The sequence below is a fragment of the Salmo salar genome, chromosome 27, assembly GCF_965601325.2.
Source record: "Salmo salar chromosome 27, fSalSal1, whole genome shotgun sequence".
In the NCBI taxonomy this organism is placed as follows: domain Eukaryota; kingdom Metazoa; phylum Chordata; class Actinopteri; order Salmoniformes; family Salmonidae; genus Salmo; species Salmo salar.
Window position 1 is genome coordinate 2,533,013 of NC_138317.1, and position 19,263 is coordinate 2,552,275.

At 45.0% G+C, this 19,263-nt stretch overlaps 1 protein-coding gene across 2 annotated transcripts in view; it reads left to right on the top strand.

The window, feature by feature from the left end:
- The window catches only part of LOC106588177 (sorting nexin-27), a 60,500-nt gene that overhangs the window by 11,742 nt on the left and 29,495 nt on the right, over window positions 1-19,263 (top strand). For both annotated transcript variants that reach the window (XM_014176902.3, XM_014176901.3), the window contains exons 2-3: window positions 3,651-3,882; window positions 10,512-10,704. In XM_014176902.3, coding sequence (XP_014032377.1) covers window positions 3,651-3,882; window positions 10,512-10,704 — 425 coding nt within the window. The remainder of the gene's footprint in view (window positions 1-3,650; window positions 3,883-10,511; window positions 10,705-19,263) is intronic.

The following is a 19,263-nucleotide window of genomic DNA, read 5'->3' on the forward strand; positions in this document are numbered from 1 at the left end:
GCTTTGCTGCAGGAGGGATTAGTGCACTTCACAAAATAGATGGCATCATGAGGGAGGAATAGTATGAGGATATATTGAAGCAACATCTCAAGACATCAGTCAGGAAGTTAAATCTTGGTCGCAAATGGGTCTTCCAAATGGACAATGACCCCAAGCATACTTCCAAAGTAGTGGCAAATTGGCTTAAGGACAACAAAGTCAAGGTATTGGAGTGGCCATCACAAAGCCCTGACCTCAATCCTATAGAAAATTTGTGGGCAGAACTGAAGAAGCATTGCGAGCAAAGAGGCCTACAAACCTGACTCAGTTACACCAGCTCTGTCAGGAGGAATGGGCCAAAATTCACCCAACTTATTGTGGGAAGCTTGTGGAAGGCTTCCTGAAATGTTTGACAGAAGTTAAACAATTTAAAGGCAATGCTACCAAATGTATGTACGCCCAACTTCTGACCAACTGTGTGTGTGCATACATACATACATACATACATACATACATACATACATACATATCAACTTTTAGTGAATTTACAAGAGATTACAATACATTGTGAGATACAGATTGTCAAGATATAGGCTATGCGCACTCTCCCTCGCCGGCCCCCGTGCTCTTTTATCTTTGCTTTGAAAAATGCTAGTGTGTGTTTGGTCTTCGGTTTGTTGCGTGTAGAATAGCTCGGCCTGCTCATTGATAGCCCCTACTTTAGTGAACTTGCGTGAGTTTGTTCCCGGAAGTAGTTTACAGCAACTGGTTTCCTCTGTTGCAAAAATACTAAATCTTGGGAGTCGATTCCTAGATTAATCAAAGCTTCACACCAGAAATGGGGGGAGTCAACGGGCGAGGAATCCATTATTTTGGAATCGACTCCCCACAACTAACGCTTAGCTAGCAAATTGGCTAACTAGCTAGTTAACCACACTACAGCAGTTGGCCGATGTGTCGTCTGTAACTAGTTAGCTAACCTTAGCTAGCAAGTAGCCTTGCTAATTAGCTAGCAAGCATTTTTATTAAAGAAATCCAGACTGGCAGTCATTCGCACAAATTTGTGAGTAGTGTTCGCTCCACCCTACCAATGTCTTTGCTAGCTATCCGTAACGTTACATCTTGAGCTAGCTAATTTGGCAGAGGTAGAGAGCTACGTTTGCGCAGTTGGTAGGTGATCTTAATCCTATGATCATGAGCTGAGTGTCATTTGTCATTGGTTTCTTGATAACATCAGTATAATAAAAGGATGGTGTGAGATTATAAAGTCAGGGCGCTCTCTCACTCCAGTGTCCTCGGGATAATGACAGTGAGGTCAGTTGTTCAACATGTTACTCAACCATCTGTAGACAGTTCAACTCAATTGTTTTTTTTTTTAACTGTCTGACGGTCTACCATAACCATTCTAATTACCCCAGTCTATTTATGTAGCCAGTATATCATGCTTTGAAGTGTGTGTGTGTGTGTGTGTGTGTGTGTGTGTGTGTGTGTGTGTGTCCGGCCTATGGGTTGTTTGTATTGTAAGTCCGTGTGTTTTCACCTGCCATATTTCTGAGTGTGTCTGGGTGGAATTGAAACAGGCAAGGCTGGACCCTTGAGACACTGTACAATAGCAATGTTTTTTTGGCAAGGCCAACACCTCAAGTCATAAATAGCCTATTTTAATCAACCTCAGAGGAGAGAATAAACTTTTCATACCATCCTTTAAAAAAGTAAAGGCTGCAAAGGATATGGTCTTTCTGTACCACATTACTCCATTTATGTCATTGCAGAAGTAGTGCAGTCTCTTCAGGGCACATATTTTTCTGCTTTTAAATGAAATATTAGTTTCCCTTACTCTTGAAGAACATGAGTGGAAAATGGAATTGATACCAAACTTTTCTCTCTCAATGAAAAAGCGAGAGAAAGAATGAGGAACATGGTAGACCCAACTTGAGTCAACAGATTTACTGCGTCCCAAATGGCACCCTATTCCCTACGTAGTGCACTACGGGCCCTGGTCAATATATAGAAAATGAGGTGCCGTTGGGATTGCCTTCCTAACGCTAGGCTATATTTTTATCATCAACTAGTGGAACTTGCCACTCTGCCTGTGTCATATGATCGGTAGTGTTCATGTGACACATTAACCAGCTTCTACTGCTTTCCCAACGATTGGAAATAAACTGTGTGTAGTCATCAAGTTATTCCCCTGGTGCTGACACCACCTCTAGCTCACATGTCAGTGGATCAGGCCTATAGGTTGACCAAAGTTGGTTTTATTTGCGCATGCACATTCTCTGTTTTACCAGATGGCTTTAGGCTGATGTCAATCGCCACTATTGATTGTGCAAAACCTAAAATGTAGGCAACGTTTTAATTCACGATTTCAATTCATTTAGATCCACCCTTGTCAATGAGTGAAAAATGTCTTATGAAGTAGCCTAGTATCAAGAAGTTGGGCAACTCTTTCTTGGTACTTTTCCTGTTTATTTTGACTTCATCCCTATTCAGTTCCCTACCTTCTCGTTTCTATTTAGGGTATTCATGAGATGAATTTGGTGCTTCACTGAATTGTATTTCTGATTTGATAGAAGGATCAAGGCTACATCAAAGCTGTGTTGCGGAGAGGGGTTATCCTACACCAGGGATGGGAAACTGGTGGCCCTCAGATCAATTCAAAATTAGTTTGTGCATCAGCCCCTCATGAGTTCAGATTTTGTGGCACCCACCCCCATCAGTTGCCCATCCCTGGCCTACACCCTCTAGCCCTTTTAGTCTCCCATTCTTTTGAGTACCCCTGAATAAGCTTGAGGAAAGATCCAATTTCCCCTCTAGTCTTGTTGCTTTTTGCTTTCTCTTTCATATTAAACTCTTTTCTCTTCCATCTCCCCCTACCTCTCAGCCTCTGTCTCTCTCACTCTTTTATTTGGTATTACTGAAATGAATAAGTAATGATGGAAACAGTGTGTATGGCAAGCAGGTGCTCCCCTGCCCTCCCTCCCTCCACCCCCTTGGTTCTGATAAGCAGATTAGCCAATACACCTGATGCTGCTGCCATCTGGCCTCAGTACTGTTAGTTAGGCTTGGGCGGTATATGGTAGGGATGTGACAAATTGACAATTTTGCTTTTTAAATCGGGTTTCCATTCAAACAAAACAAATCATACAATTGCACGTCAATTCACAATGTACACTGAACCAAAATATAAATGCAACATGTAAACTGTTGGTCCCATGTTTCATGAGATGAAATTAAATAGCCCAGAATTTCCATTTACACACAAAGCTTATTTCTCTAAAATGTTGTGCACATGTTTGTTTACATCCCTGTTAGTGAGCATTTTTCATTTGCCAAGATAATCCATCCACCTGACAGGTGTGGCATATCAAGAAGCTGATTAAACAGCATGATCATTACACAGGTGCACCTTGTGCTGGGTACAATAAAAGGCCACTCTAAAATATGCAGTTTTTTCACAACACAATGCCACAGATGTCTCAAGGTTTGAGGGAGCACACAATTGGCATGCTGAATGCAGGAATGTCCACCAGAGATGTTGCCAGAGAATTGAATGTTAATTTCTCTACCATAAGCAGCCTCAAACGTCACCAAAAACTACCACCATGAATAGGCATAACATGAGCACAACTGATTCCATTCCGCCATCTCTCGCTCTATGCGTCCCACAGTAATGGAGTGAGTGTGGAGGGGGCCACCCACAAGCAGGTGGTGGATCTGATCCGGGCCGGAGAGAGGGAGCTGGTGCTGTCCGTGCTGTCTGTGCCTCCCCAGGAGGCAGACTGCCTGGAGGCTGGGGACGAGAGCGCAGCCCAGCTCAGCTACGACTACAGCGACAAGCAGGCCGTACCCATCTCCATCCCCACCTTCAAGCACGTGGAGCAGCACGCCGAGAGGTTTGTGGTGAGTAAAAAATTGATTACAGTGAGGTTTCTGGATGGCCTTGTTTACTACAGATGTGGGCTTTTAGAAGAGTTTAGTCAGTGTCTTTTCCGGTACAGATTTCGGCCAAGCCAAAATGTGTAGGCCACTGTCAGTTAACACATGTACAATTCCACCTATATTTATCCCTTCCCAGTTAAAGAATGTGTACGTGCAGGGCTCTAAATTAAATACATTAATTGGTGGTACTGCTGCTCCTAACTTAAAAATGTAGGAGCACAATATAATATATAGGAATACTAGGAAATATGCTTCTGCCTACTTCTGAAACACATGTTGTGCCCTACAAACAAATATGTAACCCTATAAATACATATTTTGTTTTCAAATGTTGATACAAATACCTAATCATTGAAATTAGTCATTTGTAGAATATTAGGTTTCAACATTATGTAAAAGCGATGCATTACATAAATTGTACACTTGCTTTTTTCACAAACCTTTTTCTCATGGCATGTTCATAATGAATCTGTAAACACATTGGCTAGCTAACACACTAGACAACTAAATCAAAACTTGAGTTGCGTGGGGATTTGCTAAATGAAGGACATCAAGAGCAACTTGAGCCACCACTCGCGCTACTGAAAACAGGTGTGTCTTTCTCAATGTTCACCATTTACTCATGTTTTAAGAGGATGTTATTCCCTTAATACTGGGAGTTGAGACATACAGTTAACAGAATTACAAAGCTAAAATGGGGAACTATAAAATCTGTATTTCGGAGAACGCGGTATAATCACGGACTCCAGACATTAAAACTGGATGTATTGAATTTAGTATGGAGTCAACTAAAATGTATTGAACCAAGTTAATGTTAAGACATGAACAAAATCCATCAGTGATTTGTATTTTCGTGCAAATTTCTGAAACTGCAGAGGCATGCCCCTGTTTGAGTATGCGGTGCGTGTAGATCTACACTTTGTGTAGCAGTTAGCGATTATGCTAATGATAACCTTCTGGTAGAGATCAAATCAAACCTTATTTGTCACATGCGCCGAATACAAGTATAGACCTTACCGTGAAATGCTTGCTTACCCTTAACCAACAGCTCAGTTCAAGAAGATTTAATAAAATATTTACCAAATAGACTAAAGTAAAAAATAATAATAAAAAGTAACACAATAACATAACAATAACGAGGCTATATACAGGGGGTACCGGTACCGAGTCAGTGTGCAGAGGTACAGGCTAGTTGAGGTAATTTGTACATGTAGGTAGGGGTGAAGTGACTGCATAGATAATAAACAGCAAGTAGCAGCAGTGTACAAAAGGGAGAGGGGGGGTCAATGTAACTAGTCCGGTGGCGATTTTATTAATTGTTCAGCAGTCTTATGGCTTGGGAGTAGAAGCTGTTGAGGAGCCTTTTGGTCCTAGACTTGGCGCTCCGGTACTGCTTGCCGTGCGGTTGCAGAGAAAACAGTCTATAATGGCTGGAGTCTCTGGCAATTTTATGGGCTTTCCTCTGACACCGCCTATTTTATATAGGTCCTGGATGGCAGGAAGCTTGGTCCCAGTGATGTACTGGGCTGTATGCACTTCCCTCTGTAGCGCCTTACGGTCAGATGCTGAGCAGTTGCCATACCAGGCGGTGATGCAACCAGTCAGGATGCTCTCGATGGTGCAGCTGTAGAACCTTTTGAGGATCTGGGGTTTTGTCATGCCCTCTTCACGACTGTCTTGGTATATTTGGACCATGATAGTTTGTTGGTGATGTGGACACCAAGGAACTTGAAACTCGACCCGCTCCAGTACAGCCCCGTCGATGTTAATGGGGGCCTGTTCGGCCTGCCTTTTCCTGTAGTACATGATCAGCTCCTTTGTCTTGCTCACATTGAGGGAGAGGTTGTTATCCTGGCACCACAATGCCAGTTCTCTGACCTCCTCCCTATAGGCCGTCTCATCATTGTCGGTGATCCGGCCTACCACTGTTGTGTCGTCAGCAAACTTAATGATGGTGTTGGAGTCGTGTTTGGCCACGCAGTTGTGGGTGAACAGGGAGTACAGGAGGGGACTAAGTACACAACCCTGAGCGGCCCCAGTGTTATGGATCAGCTTGACAGACGTGTTATTTTCTACTCTTACTACCTGGGGGCGGCCTGTCAGGAAGTCCAGGACCCAGTTGCAGAGGGAGGTGTTTAGCCCCAGAGTCCTTAGCTTAGTGATGAGCTTTGTGGGCACTATTGTGTTGAACGCTGAGCTGTAGTCAATGAACATCATTCTCACATAGGTGTTCCTTTTGTCCAGGTGGGAAAGGGCAGCGCTGAGTGCAATGGAGATTGCATCATCTGTGGATCTGTTGGGATGGTATGCGAATTGGACTGGGTCTAGGGAGTCTGGGAGGATGCTGTTGATGTGAGCTATGACCAGCCTTTCAAAGCACTCCATGGCTACTGATGTGAGTGCCACGGGAAGGTAATCATTTAGGCAGGTTACCTTCACTTCCTTGGGCACAGAGACTATGGTGGTCTGCTTGAAACATGTAGGTATTACAGACTCGGTCAGGGAGAGGTTGAAAATGTCAGTGAAGACACGACAGTTGGTCCGTGCATGCTTTGATTACACGTCCTGGTAATCCATCTAGCCCAGCAGCTTTGTTAATGTTGACCTGTTTAAAGGTTTTGTTCACATCGGCTACCAAGAATGTTATCACAGTGCTCCAGAACATCTGGTGCTCACGTGCATGCTTCAGTGTTGCTTCCCTCGATACGAGCATAAAAGGCATTTAGCTCATCTGGTAGGCTCGCGTCACTGGGCAGCTCGCGTGTGGGTTTCCCTTTTGTAGTCCATAATATACTGCTCAAAAAAATAATGGGAACACTTAAACAATACATCCTAGATCTGAATGAAAGAAATAATCTTATTAAATACTTTTTTCTTTACATAGTTGAATGTGCTGACAACAAAATCACACAAAAATAATCACTGGAAATCCAATTTATCAACCCATGGAGGTCTGGATTTGGAGTCACACTCAAAATTAAAGTGGAAAACCACACTACAGGCTGATCCAACTTTGATGTAATGTCCTTAAAACAAGTCAAAATTAGGCTCAGTAGTGTGTGTGGCATCCACGTGCCTGTATGACCTCCCTACAACGCCTGGGCATGCTCCTGATGAGGTGGCGGAAGGTCTCCTGAGGGATCTCCTCCCAGACCTGGACTAAAGCATCCGAGAACTCCTGGACAGTCTGTGGTGCAACCTGGCGTTGGTGGATGGAGCGAGACATGATGTCCCAGATGTGCTCAATTGGATTCAGGTCTGGGGAACGGGCGGGCCAGTCCAAAGCATCAATGCCTTCCTCTTGCAGGAACTGCTGACACACTCCAGCCACATGAGGTCTAGCATTGTCTTGCATTAGGAGGAACCCAGGGCCAACCGCACCAGCATATGGTCTCACAAGGGGTCTGAGGATCTCATCTCGGTACCTCATGGCAGTCAGGCTACCTCTGGCGAGCACATGGAGGGCTGTGCGGCCCCCCAAAGAAATGCCACTCCACACCATGACTGACCCACCGCCAAACCGGTCATGCTGGAGGATGTTGCAGGCAGCAGAACGTTCTCCGCGGCGTCTCCAGACTCTGTCACATCTGTCACGTGCCCAGTGTGAACCTGCTTTCATCTGTGAAGAGCACAGGGCGCCAGTGGCGAATTTGCCAATCTTGGTGTTCTCTGGCAAATGCCAAACGTCCTGCACGGTGTTGGGCTGTAAGCACAACCCCCACCTGTGGACGTCGGGCCCTCATCCCACCCTCATGGAGTCTGTTTCTGACCGTTTGAGCAGACACATGCACATTTGTGGCCTGCTGGAGGTCATTTTGCAGGGCTCTGGCAGTGCTTCTCCTGCTCCTCCTTGCACAAAGGCGGAGGTAGCGGTCCTGCTGCTGGGTTGTTGCCCTCCTACGGCCTCCTCCACGTCTCCTGATGTACTGGCCTGTCTCCTGGTAGCGCCTCCATGCTCTGGACACTACGCTGACAGACACAGCAAACCTTCTTGCCACAGCTCGCATTGATGTGCCATCCTGGATGAGCTGCACTACCTGAGCCACTTGTGTGGGTTATAGACTCCGTCTCATGCTACCACTAGAGTGAAAGCACCGCCAGCATTCAAAAGTGACCAAAACATCAGCCAGGAAGCATAGGAACTGAGAAGTGGTCTGTGGTCCCCACCTGCAGAACCACTCTTTTATTGGGGGTGTCTTGCTAATTGCCTATAATTTCCACCTGTTGTCTATTCCATTTGCACAACAGCATGTGAAATGTATTGTCAATCAGTGTTGCATCCTAAGTGGACAGTTTGATTTCACAGAAGTGTGATTGACTTGGAGTTACATTGTGTTGTTTAAGTGTTCCCTTTATTTTTTTGAGCAGTGTAGTTTTCAAGCCCTACCACATCGGACGATTCAATCTTAATTCAGTATTCACGCTTTGCTTGTTTGGTGGTTTGTCTGAGGGCATAGCGCGATTTCTTATAAGCGTCCAGATTAGTCTCCCACTCCTTGAAAGGGGCAGCTCTAGCCTTCAGTTTGATGCGGATGTTGCCTGTAATCCGTGGCTTCTGGTTGGGATATGTATGTACGGTCACTGTGGGGACGACGTCATCGATGCACTTATTGATGAAGCTGATGACTGAGGTGTTGTACTCCTCAATGCCATTGGATGAATCCCAGGACATATTCCAGTCTGTGCTTGCAAAACAGTCCTGTAGTGTAGCATCCGCGTCATCAGACCACTTCCGTGTTGAGCGAGTCACTGGTACTTTCTGCTTTCGTTTTTGCTTGTAGCAGCCCACATGCTCCTGTACTGCCCACGTCTGAGTGAAGGAAGATGGGCGAACAGGCCATGGCTCGGGTGGCTGGGGTCCCTGATTTATCTTCTTGGCCGACCTTCGACATCTGGTGTTGTAAGTGTCCTGATGGGCAGGACAGTGATGCAGCCTGACAGTATGGTCTCTATAGTGCTCCTGTAGAACTCTGAGGGCCCTGTAGGACAGGCCGAATTCTTTCAGCATCTTGAGGTTGAAGAGTCGCTGACGTGCTTTCTTCACCACGGTGTCCATGTGGTTTGACCATTTCAGCTTCTCGGAGATGTGCACGCCAAGGAGCTTAACATTTTGGACCGCCTCCATGTCGGCCATGTTGATGAGGATGGGGGCGTGCCCAGCCTGGTTCCTCCTGAAGTCCACAATCGGCTCATTTGTTTTGTTGAGGGAGAGGTTGTTTACCTGCCACCGCCGTCAGTGCCTACCTCCTCCCTATAGGCCGTCTCATCGTTGTTTGTAATCAGGCCTACTACTTTCGCGTTGTCAGATGAACTTGATGATAGCGTTGGAACTGTGAGGCCACGCAGTCGTGGGTGTACAGGAGGGGACCGAGGACGCACCCTTGTGTGACCCCGTGTTGAGAATCAGTGTGGAGGAGGTAATGTTGCCTACCTTCACCACCAGGGGGGCGGCCCGTTGAAGGCCGAGCTGTCGTTGATGAATAGCATCCTCACATATTCATTATTTTTGTCCAGGTGGGTGAGGGCAGTGAGCAGTGCAATTGTGATTGCGTCATCAAGCAAACTGGGTAACATTAGCTAGCTTGCTAGCTACTTCCAGACACAAATGAGAGAACACCTCACTCTGACCATTTTACTCACCCTAACAGAGCTGGTTAGGCTGTTTTCATGTTATCCAGAGTGTTGGTGACTGCAACTGTGCTGCTGGAAACAATTTCATTAGACCATTTTCAACGGGTGTTGAGCGTTTGTAAATTCAGCAGTTATTCTCCGCTCTGCTACACTCAGACGAGAGTGCTCTGAAATCGGTGTAGATAGCCAGAGCAAATTTAAGAAAGCACCCAAATGACCATTGAGAACGCACGCCTATAGAGCTAAGCTAAGAATGACGGGAATAATCAAGTCAATAAACGTTGGGCAGTTAGATAGCATATAGTTAATATACTGGCAAGTTCAATGTATTAGTAGGCAACTAACGTTAGGTAGCTAGCTTACAAACCGGTACATACTGCTGTAATGATATGCTATGTGGTTTGTAAGGATAGCGTAGCTAACAAATTGTCAGGCAACATAACGTGTAAGGTAACTTATTTGAAAAGTAATTACTTTATTACATTGCTCAACATTTTCTTAACATTGTCATAATTAGTTAAAGCATTGCATTTGTATCCGCTCTCGTTGGATTTTATTAAAATCTGAAAACGATGTGAAGCCACGCCCACTTTTTGAAGATTTGCATTATTGGGCCTAAAAGCATGGAAATAATGCCCACTGCTTGTATACTTCGTATTTTGACGAATGTAGTACGACATCAGGGAACTTTTGGCATACTAACTATATCCATACTATGACAAATAAGCATAATATATACTCAATTTACGACACAAATAGTATGATTAGTGCGGTTAGTATGAGTATTCGAACACAGCTCATGTCGCACGGCAAAAAATGTAGGCGCATATGTAACCAAAATGGTCGCACTTAAGAGTCCTGTGTACATGTCAAATCTTTTACAAGGAAATACGGTGCATCTTTTCCCCAGTGTTCTGTCATATGATGCCTTCCCGCTCACCTCGGTCTGTCCCCTACAGGTGTACAACGTGTACATGTCGGGCAGGCAGCTGTGCTCCAAGCGTTACCGAGAGTTTGCTATCCTGAACCAGAACCTGAAGAGGGAGTTTGCCAGCTACACCTTCCCCAAGATCCCCGGGAAGTGGCCCTTCTCCCTGTCTGAGCAGCAGCTGGACGCACGCCGCAGGGGCCTGGAGGAGTATCTGGAGAGAGGTGAGGTGTTCGAGGAGAATAAGGGAGCAATGGTAGTGAAGGAGGTATTGTAGAGAATTGAGGAGAGGTAAATAAGGAAAATACTTAAGGTTCAGGATGGCAACTTAATTCCATTCATGCGGATAGTGCCTATAGATCCAGCACCACAGGCATCATATTACGCAGACGTATATTTCACATATATACTGAGTATACCAAACATTAACCTCTATGGGCTAGGTGGGACGCTTGCGTCCCACCTACTCAACAGCCAGTGTAATCCCGTGGCGCGATATTCAAATACCTTAGAAATGCTATTACTTCAATTTCTCAAACATATGACTATTTTACACCATTTTAAAGACAAGACTCTCATTAATCTAACCACACTGTCCGATTTCAAAAAGGCTTTACAATGAAAGCAAAACATTAGATTATGTCAGCAGAGTACCCAGCCAGAAATAATCAGACACCCATTTTTCAAGCTAGCATATAATGTCACATAAACCCAAACCACAGCTAAATGCAGCACTAACCTTTGATGATCTTCATCAGATGACAATCCTAGGACATTATGTTATACAATACATGCATGGTTTGTTCAATCAAGTTCATATTTATATCAAAAAACATTTTTACATTAGCATGTGACTAGCATGTGACTAGCATTCCCACCGAACACTTCCGGTGAATTTACTAAATTACTCACGATAAACGTTCACAAAAAACATAACAATTATTTTAAGAATTATAGATACAGAACTCCTTTATGCACTCGCTATGTCCGATTTTAAAATAGCTTTTCGGTGAAAGCACATTTTGCAATATTCTGAGTAGATAGCCCGGTCATCACAGGCTAGCTATTTTGACACCCACCAAGTGTGGTACTCACCAAACTCCGATTTACTATTAGAAAAGTTTGATTACCTTTGCTGTTCTTCGTCAGAATGCACTCCCAGGACTTCTACTTCAATAACAAATGTTGGTTTGGTTCCAAATAATCCATAGTTATATCCAAATAGCGGCGTTTTGTTCGTGCGTTCAAGACACTATCCGAAGGGTAAAGAAGGGTGACGCGCCCGACGCGTTTCGTGACAAAAAAATGCTAAATATTCCATTACCGTACTTCGAAGCATGTCAACCGCTGTTTAAAATCAATTTTTATGCTATTTTTCTCGTAAAAAAACGATAATATTCCGACCGGGAGTCGTTGTTTTCGTTCAAAGAGAGAGAAAGTAAACATGGTGTCGGCTCGTGCACGCGCCTCCAGTCTCATTGTCCTCAGATCGACCATTATCCAAATGCGCTAATGTTTTTCAGCCATGGCCTGCAAAGCCACCATTCATCTTTCTGGCGCCTTCTGAGAGCCTATGGGAGCGTTGGAAAATGTCACGTTATGCCAGAGATCCCCTGTTTTGGTTAGAGATGATCAAGAAGGCCATGAAATGGTCAGAGAGAGCGCTTCCTGTTTGGAATCTTCTCAGGTTTTGGCCTGCCTAATGAGTTCTGTTATACTCACAGACACCATTCAAACAGTTTTAGAGACTTTAGGGTGTTTTCTATCCAAATCAAACAATTATATGCATATTCTAGTTACTGGGCAGGAGTAGTAACCAGATTAAATCGGGTACGTTTTTTATCCAGCCGTGCAAATACTGCCCCCTATCCCCAACAGGTTAAGAACACCTTCCTAATATTGAGTTGCACCCCCCAATTTTGCCCTCAGAACAGAAGGCCAGCATCCCGGAGTCGCCTCTTCACTGTTGACGTTGAGACTGGTGTTTTGCGGGTACTATTTAATGCAGCTGCCAGTTGAGGACTTGTGAGGCGTCTGTTTCTCAATCTAGACACTCTCATGTACTTGTCCTCTTGCTCAGTTGTGCATCGGGGCCTCCCACACCTCTTTCTATTCTGGTTAGAGCCAGTTTGCACTGTTCTGTGAAGGGAGTAGTACACAGTGTTGTACAATATCTTCAGTTTCTTGGCAATTTCTCGCATGGAATAGCCTTCATTTCTCAGAACTAGAATAGACTGACGAGTTTCAGAAGAAAGTTCTTTGTTTCTGGCCATTTTGAGCCTGTAATTAAACCCACAAATGCTGAAGCCCCAGGTACTCAATTAGTCTAAAGAAGGCCAGTTGTATTGCTTCTTTAATCAGTACAACAGTTTTCAGCAGTGCTAACGTAATTGCAAAAGGGTTTTCTAATGATCAATTAGCCTTTTAAAATTATAAACTTGGATTAGCTAACACAACGTGCCATTGGAACACAGGAGTGATGGTTGCTGATAATGGGCCTCTGTACGGCTATGTAGATATTCCATTAAAAATCTGCCGTTTCCAGCTACAATAGTCATTTATAACGTTAACAATGTGTACACTGTATTTCTGATTAGGTTGATATTTTAATGGACAAAAAATTTGCTTTTCTTTCAAAAACAAGGACATTTGTAAGTGACCCCAAACTTTTGAACGGTAGTGTACATGTAGAAAAAGGTAACGTGACCATGCATGAATAATAAACTGAGTAGCAGCAGCATGACAATCTGGGGTGGGGACAATGCAAGTAGTCCGGGTAGCAATTTGATTAACTTTTCAAGAGTTATGGCTTGGGGGTAGAAGCTGTTAAGAAGCCTTTTTGACCTAGACTTGGTGCTCTGGTACCGCTTGCCGTGCGGTAGCAGAGAGGAACGGTCTATGAATAGGGTGGCTGGAGTCCCTGGCAATTTTTTGGGCCTTCCTCTGACACCGCCAGCATAGAGGTCCTGGATGTCAGGAAGCTTGGCCCCAGTGATGTACTGGGCCGTACACACTACCCTCTGTAGTGCCTTGCGGTCGTAGGCCGTGCAGTTGCCGTACCAGGCGGTGATTCAACCAGTCAGGATGCTCTCGATGGTGCAGCTGTAGAACCTTTTGAGGATCTCAGGACCCATGCCTAATCTTTTCAGTCTCCTGAGGGGGAATAGGTGTTGTCGTGGCCTCTTCATGACTGTCTTGGTGTGTTTGGACCATGATAGTTTGTTGGCTATGTGGACACCAAGGAACTTGAAGTTCTCAACCTGCTCCACTACAGCCCTGTCGATGAGAATGGGGGCGTGCTCGGTCCTGCTTTTTCTGTAGTCCACAATCATCTCCTTTGTCTTGATCACGTTCAGGGAGAGGTTGTTATCCTGGCACAACACTGTCTCTGACCTCCCTATAGACTGTCTCATCGTTGTCAGTGATCAGGCTGTTGTGTCATCGGCAAACTTAATGATGGTGTTGGAGTCGTGCTTGGCCGCGCAGTCATGGGAGTACAGGAGGGGACTGAGCACGCACCCTGAGGGGCCCCTGGGTTGAGGACCAGCGTGGCAGATGTTGTTATCTACCCTTACCACCTGAGGGTGGCCCGTCAGGAAGTCCAGGATCCAGTTGCAGAGGGAAGTGTTTAGTCTCAGGGTCCTTAGCTTAGTGATGAGCTTTGAGGGCACTATGATGTTGAACGCTGAGCTATAGTCAATGAATAGCTTTCTCACGTAAGTGTTCCTATTGTCCAGGTGGGAATGGGCAGTGTGGAGTGCAGTAGAGATTGCATCATCTGTGGGTCTGTTGGGGCGGTATGCAAATTGGAGTGGGTCTAGGGTTTCTGGGATAATGGTGTTGATGTGAGCCATGACCAGCCTTTCAAAGCACTTCATGGCTACAGACGTGAGTGCTACGGGTCAGTAGTAATATAGTCAGGTTACCTTGGTGTTCTTGGACACAGGGAATATGGTGGTCTGCTTGAAACATGTTGGTATTACGGACTCGGTCAACGACTAGTTGACAATGTCACTCAAGACACTCCGAGAGTGTGTACTTCGAGCACACGTCCTGGTAATCCATCTGGCCCTGCGGCCTTGTGAAAGTTGCCTATTTAAAGGTCTTACTCACATCGGCTACGGAGAGCGTGATCACACAGTCGTCTAGAACAGCTGATGTTCTCATGCATGCATCAGTGTTGCTTGCCTCGAAGTGAGCATAGAAGTTATTTAGCTCGTCTGGGAGGCTCGTGTCACTGGGCAGCTCGCGGCTGTGCTTCCCTTTGTAGTCCATCTGACGAGCTTCGGAGCTGGTGTAGTACAATTCAATCTTAGTCCTGTTACTGTCGCTTTGCCTGTTTGATGGTTCGTCGGAGGGCATAGTGGGATTTCTTATAAGCTTCCGGGTTGGAGTCCCGCTCCTTGAAAGCGGCAGCTCTACCCTTTAGCTTAGTGTGGATGTTGCCTGTAATCATGGTTTCTGGTTGGGGTGTGTACGTATGGTCACTGTGGGGACGATGTCATCGATGCATTTATTGATGTACTCCTCAATGCCATCAGTACACTCCTCAATGCCATCGGACGAATCCCGGAACATGTTTCAGTCTGTGCTAGCAAAACAGTCCTGTAGCTTAGCATCTGCGTCCTCTGACCACCTCCTTATTGAGTGAGTCACTGGTACTTCCTGCTTTACTTTTTGCTTGTAAGCAGGAATCAGGAGGATAGAATTATGGTCAGAAACCAGTGTGCCTGGCACCTACTACCATACCCCGTTCAAAGACAATTACATTTACACTTTGAATGGTACACATACACAATCCATGTCTCAATTGTCTTAAGGTTTATTAATCCTTCTTTAACCTGTCTGGGCTAGGGGGCAGTATTTTCACGGCCGGATGAAAAACGTACCCAATTTAACCTGTTAGGGCTAGGGGGCAGTATTGACACGGCTGGATAAAAAACATACCCGATTTAATCTGGTTACCACTCCTACCCAGTAACTAGAATATGCATATACTTATTACATATGGATAGAAAACACCCTAAATTTTCTAAAACTGTTTGAATGGTGTCTGTGAGTATAACAGAACTCAAATGGCAGGTCAAAACCTGAGAGATTCCTTTACAGGAAGTGGCCTGTCTGACCATTTCTTGAACTTCTTTTCCATCTCTATCATTTACTAAGGATCTCTGCTCTAACGTGACACTTCCCACGTCGTCCATAGGCGCTCAGAGCCCGGGAAAAAACAGAATGTCGTCATTCCAGCCCCAGGCTGAAACACATTATCGCCTTTCTCAAGTGGCCGATCAAGGGACACTGGGCTTAGGCGCATGACCCGACCGCCCCCGCCTTTGGGATTTTTTCCTCTGTTTGCCGAAAAGGAGATTCCCTGTCGGAATATTATCGCTTTTCTACGAGAAAAATGTTGTAAAAATTGATTTTAAACAGCGGTTGACATGCTTCGAAGTACGGTAATGGAATATTTAGAATTTTATTGTCACGAATTGCGCCATGCGCGCGACACTTCTTTACTATTTCGGATAGTGTCTGGAACGCACGAACAAAACGCCGCTATTCGGATATAACGATGGATTATTTTGGACCAAACCAACATTTGTTATTGAAGTAGCAGTCCTGGGTGTGCATTCTGACGAAGACAACAAAAGGTAATGCACAGGCCATACAAACGCTTCACACCGCGTGGCCGCTGCCACTCCAACCTGGTGGTCCCAGCGCGCACGACCCACGTGGAGTTCCAGGTCTCCGGCAGCCTCTGGAACTGCCGGTCTGCAGCCAACAAGGCTGAGTTCATCTCAGCCTATGCTACCCTCCAGTCCCTAGACTTCCTGGCGCTGACGGAAACATGGATTACCACAGATAACACTGCTACTCCTACTGCTCTCTCTTCGTCTGCCCACGTGTTCTCGCATACCCCTAGAGCATCGAGCCAGCGGGGTGGTGGCACTGGAATCCTCATCTCTCCCAAGTGGACATTCTCTCTTTCTCCCCTGACCCATCTGTCTATCTCCTCATTTGAATTCCATGCTGTCACAGTTACCAGCCCTTTCAAGCTTAACATCCTTATCATTTATCGCCCTCCAGGTTCCCTTGGAGAGTTCATCAATGAGCTTGATGCCTTGATAAGTTCCTTTCCTGAGGATGGCTCACCTCTCACAGTTCTGGGTGACTTTAACCTCCCCACGTCTACCTTTGACTCATTCCTCTCTGCCTCCTTCTTTCCACTCCTCTCCTCTTTTGACCTCACCCTCTCACCTTCCCCCCCTATTCACAAGGCAGGCAATACGCTTGACCTCATCTTTACTAGATGCTGTTCTTCCACTAATCTCATTGCAACTCCCCTCCAAATCTCCGACCACTACCTTGTATCCTTTTCCCTCTTGCTCTCATCCAACACTTCTCACTCTGCCCCTACTCGGATGGTATTGCGCCGTCCCAACCTTCGCTCTCTCTCTCCCGCTACTCTCTCCTCTTCCATCCTATCATCTCTTCCCTCTGCTCAAACCTTCTCCAACCTATCTCCTGATTCTGCCTCCTCAACCCTCCTCTCCTCCCTTTCTGCATCCTTTGATTTTCTCTGTCCCCTATCCTCCAGGCCGGCTCGGTCCTCCCCTCCTGCTCCGTGGCTCGACGACTCACTACGAGCTCACAGAACAGGGCTCCGGGCAGCCGAGCGGAAATGGAGGAAAACTCGCCTCCCTGCGGACCTGGCATCCTTTCACTCACTCCTCTCTACATTCTCCTCTTCTGTCTCTGCTGCTAAAGCCACTTTCTACCACTCTAAATTCCAAGCATCTGCCTCTAACCCTAGGAAGCTCTTTGCTACCTTCTCCTCCCTCCTGAATCCTCCTCCCCCTCCCCCCCCTCCTCCCTCGCAAGCGTCCCACCTAGCCGATAGAGGTTAAACAGGTTACTACTCTGGCCCAGAAACTAGAATATGCATATTATTGGTAGATTTGGATAGAAAAAACTCTGAAGTTTCTAAAACTGTTTGAATGGTGTCTGTGAGTATAACAGAACTCATATGGCAGGCAAAAACCTGAGAAAAATCCAAGCAGGAAGTGTAAAGTCTGAGAATTGTAGTTCTTCTTTTGATTCTCTATCGAAGCTACAGTGTCTGTGGGGTGACGTTGCACTTCCTAAGGCTTCCATTGGCTGTCTAAAGCCTTCAGAAAGTGGTTTGATAATAGGAGATAATAGGGGCTCAGTTACTGAGTGGTCTGCCTGGCAACAAAGGGATTGGATATGCTCGGTCCCGCAAGCGCGCCCCTCCTTCTTTTTCTTCTTGAATGAATATGCTATTGTCCGGTTCGAATTTTATCGCAATTCTACATTAAAAATACCATAAAGATTGATTTTAAACAGCGTTTGACATGCTTCTAAGTACGGTAATGGAACATTTAGACTTTTTGTCTCTCGTTCCGCACTCGCGCGTTATGCCTTTGGATAAGTGATCTGTACGCACGAACAAAACTGAGGTATTTGTACATAAATATGGATTATTTCGAAACAAAAACAAAAATTTTTGTGGAAGTAGCAGTCCTGGGAGTGCATTCTGACGAAGATCAGCAAAGGTACGAGAATATTTCTAATACTAATTCTGAGTTTAGGTTTCCCCGAACTTGGCGGGTGTCTGAATAGCTCACCGTGATGGCTGAGCTATGTACTCAGAATATTGAAAAATGTGCTTTCTCCATAAAGCTATTTTAAAACAAAACGGTTGCATCCAGGGGTAGTCTATCTATAATTCTTAAAATAATTGTAATATATTTTGTCAACGTTTATGATGAGTATTTTTGTAAATTGATGTGCACATTCACTGGACGTTTTGGTGGGAATACATTTTCTGAACATCAAGCGCCAATGTAAAATGCTGTTTTTGGATATAAATATGAACTTTATCGAACAAAACATACATGTATTGTGTAACATAATGTCCTAGGAGTGTCATCTGATGAAGATCGTCAAAGGTTAGTGCTTCATTTAGCTGTGTTTTGGGTTTTATTGACACATGTCCTTGCTTGGAAAATGGCTGTGTGATTATTTTTTTGTATGTACTCTCCTAACATAATCTAATGTTTTGCTTTCGCTGTAAAGCCTTTTTGAAATCGGACAATGTGGTTACATCAAGGAGAAGTGTATTTCTAAAATGGTGTAAAATAGTTGTATGTTTGAGAAAGTTGAATTATGACATTTTGTTGTTTTTTGAATTTTTCGCCCTGACATTTCACTGGCTAGCGTCCCACCTAGTCCATAGAAGTTAACCTGTATCCTCCCCTTCATCTGCACTGATTTGAAATGGATTTAACAAGTGACATCAATAAGGGATCATAGCTGTCATGGAAAGAGCAGGTGTTCTTAATGTTTTGTATATTCGGTGGCTATTATTATTATTTTCTATTTAATTATGTGTTATTACACCCCTTCCATCTGTCAGTGCTGGAGATGAAAAGTCAGTTGAGGAGAGATTAGAAAACATTTAGCACGTTTTATTTTTGGAATGCCTGTGTGAGTTCAAGTAGGGATACCTAGTCAGTTGTACGACTGAATGCATTCAACAAAAATGTGTCTTCTGAATCAGAGAGGTGCGGGGGGCTGCCGTAATTGACATCCATGTCTTCGGCGCCCGGGAAACAGTAGGTTAACTGCCTTGCTCAGGGGCAGAGCGACAGATTTTTACCTTGTCAGCTCGGGGATTCGATCCAGCAATCTTTCGGTTACTGGCCCAACGCTCTAACCACTAGGCTACCTGCCGAGTGTTTCGAGAAGTGAGAAACCAAGTA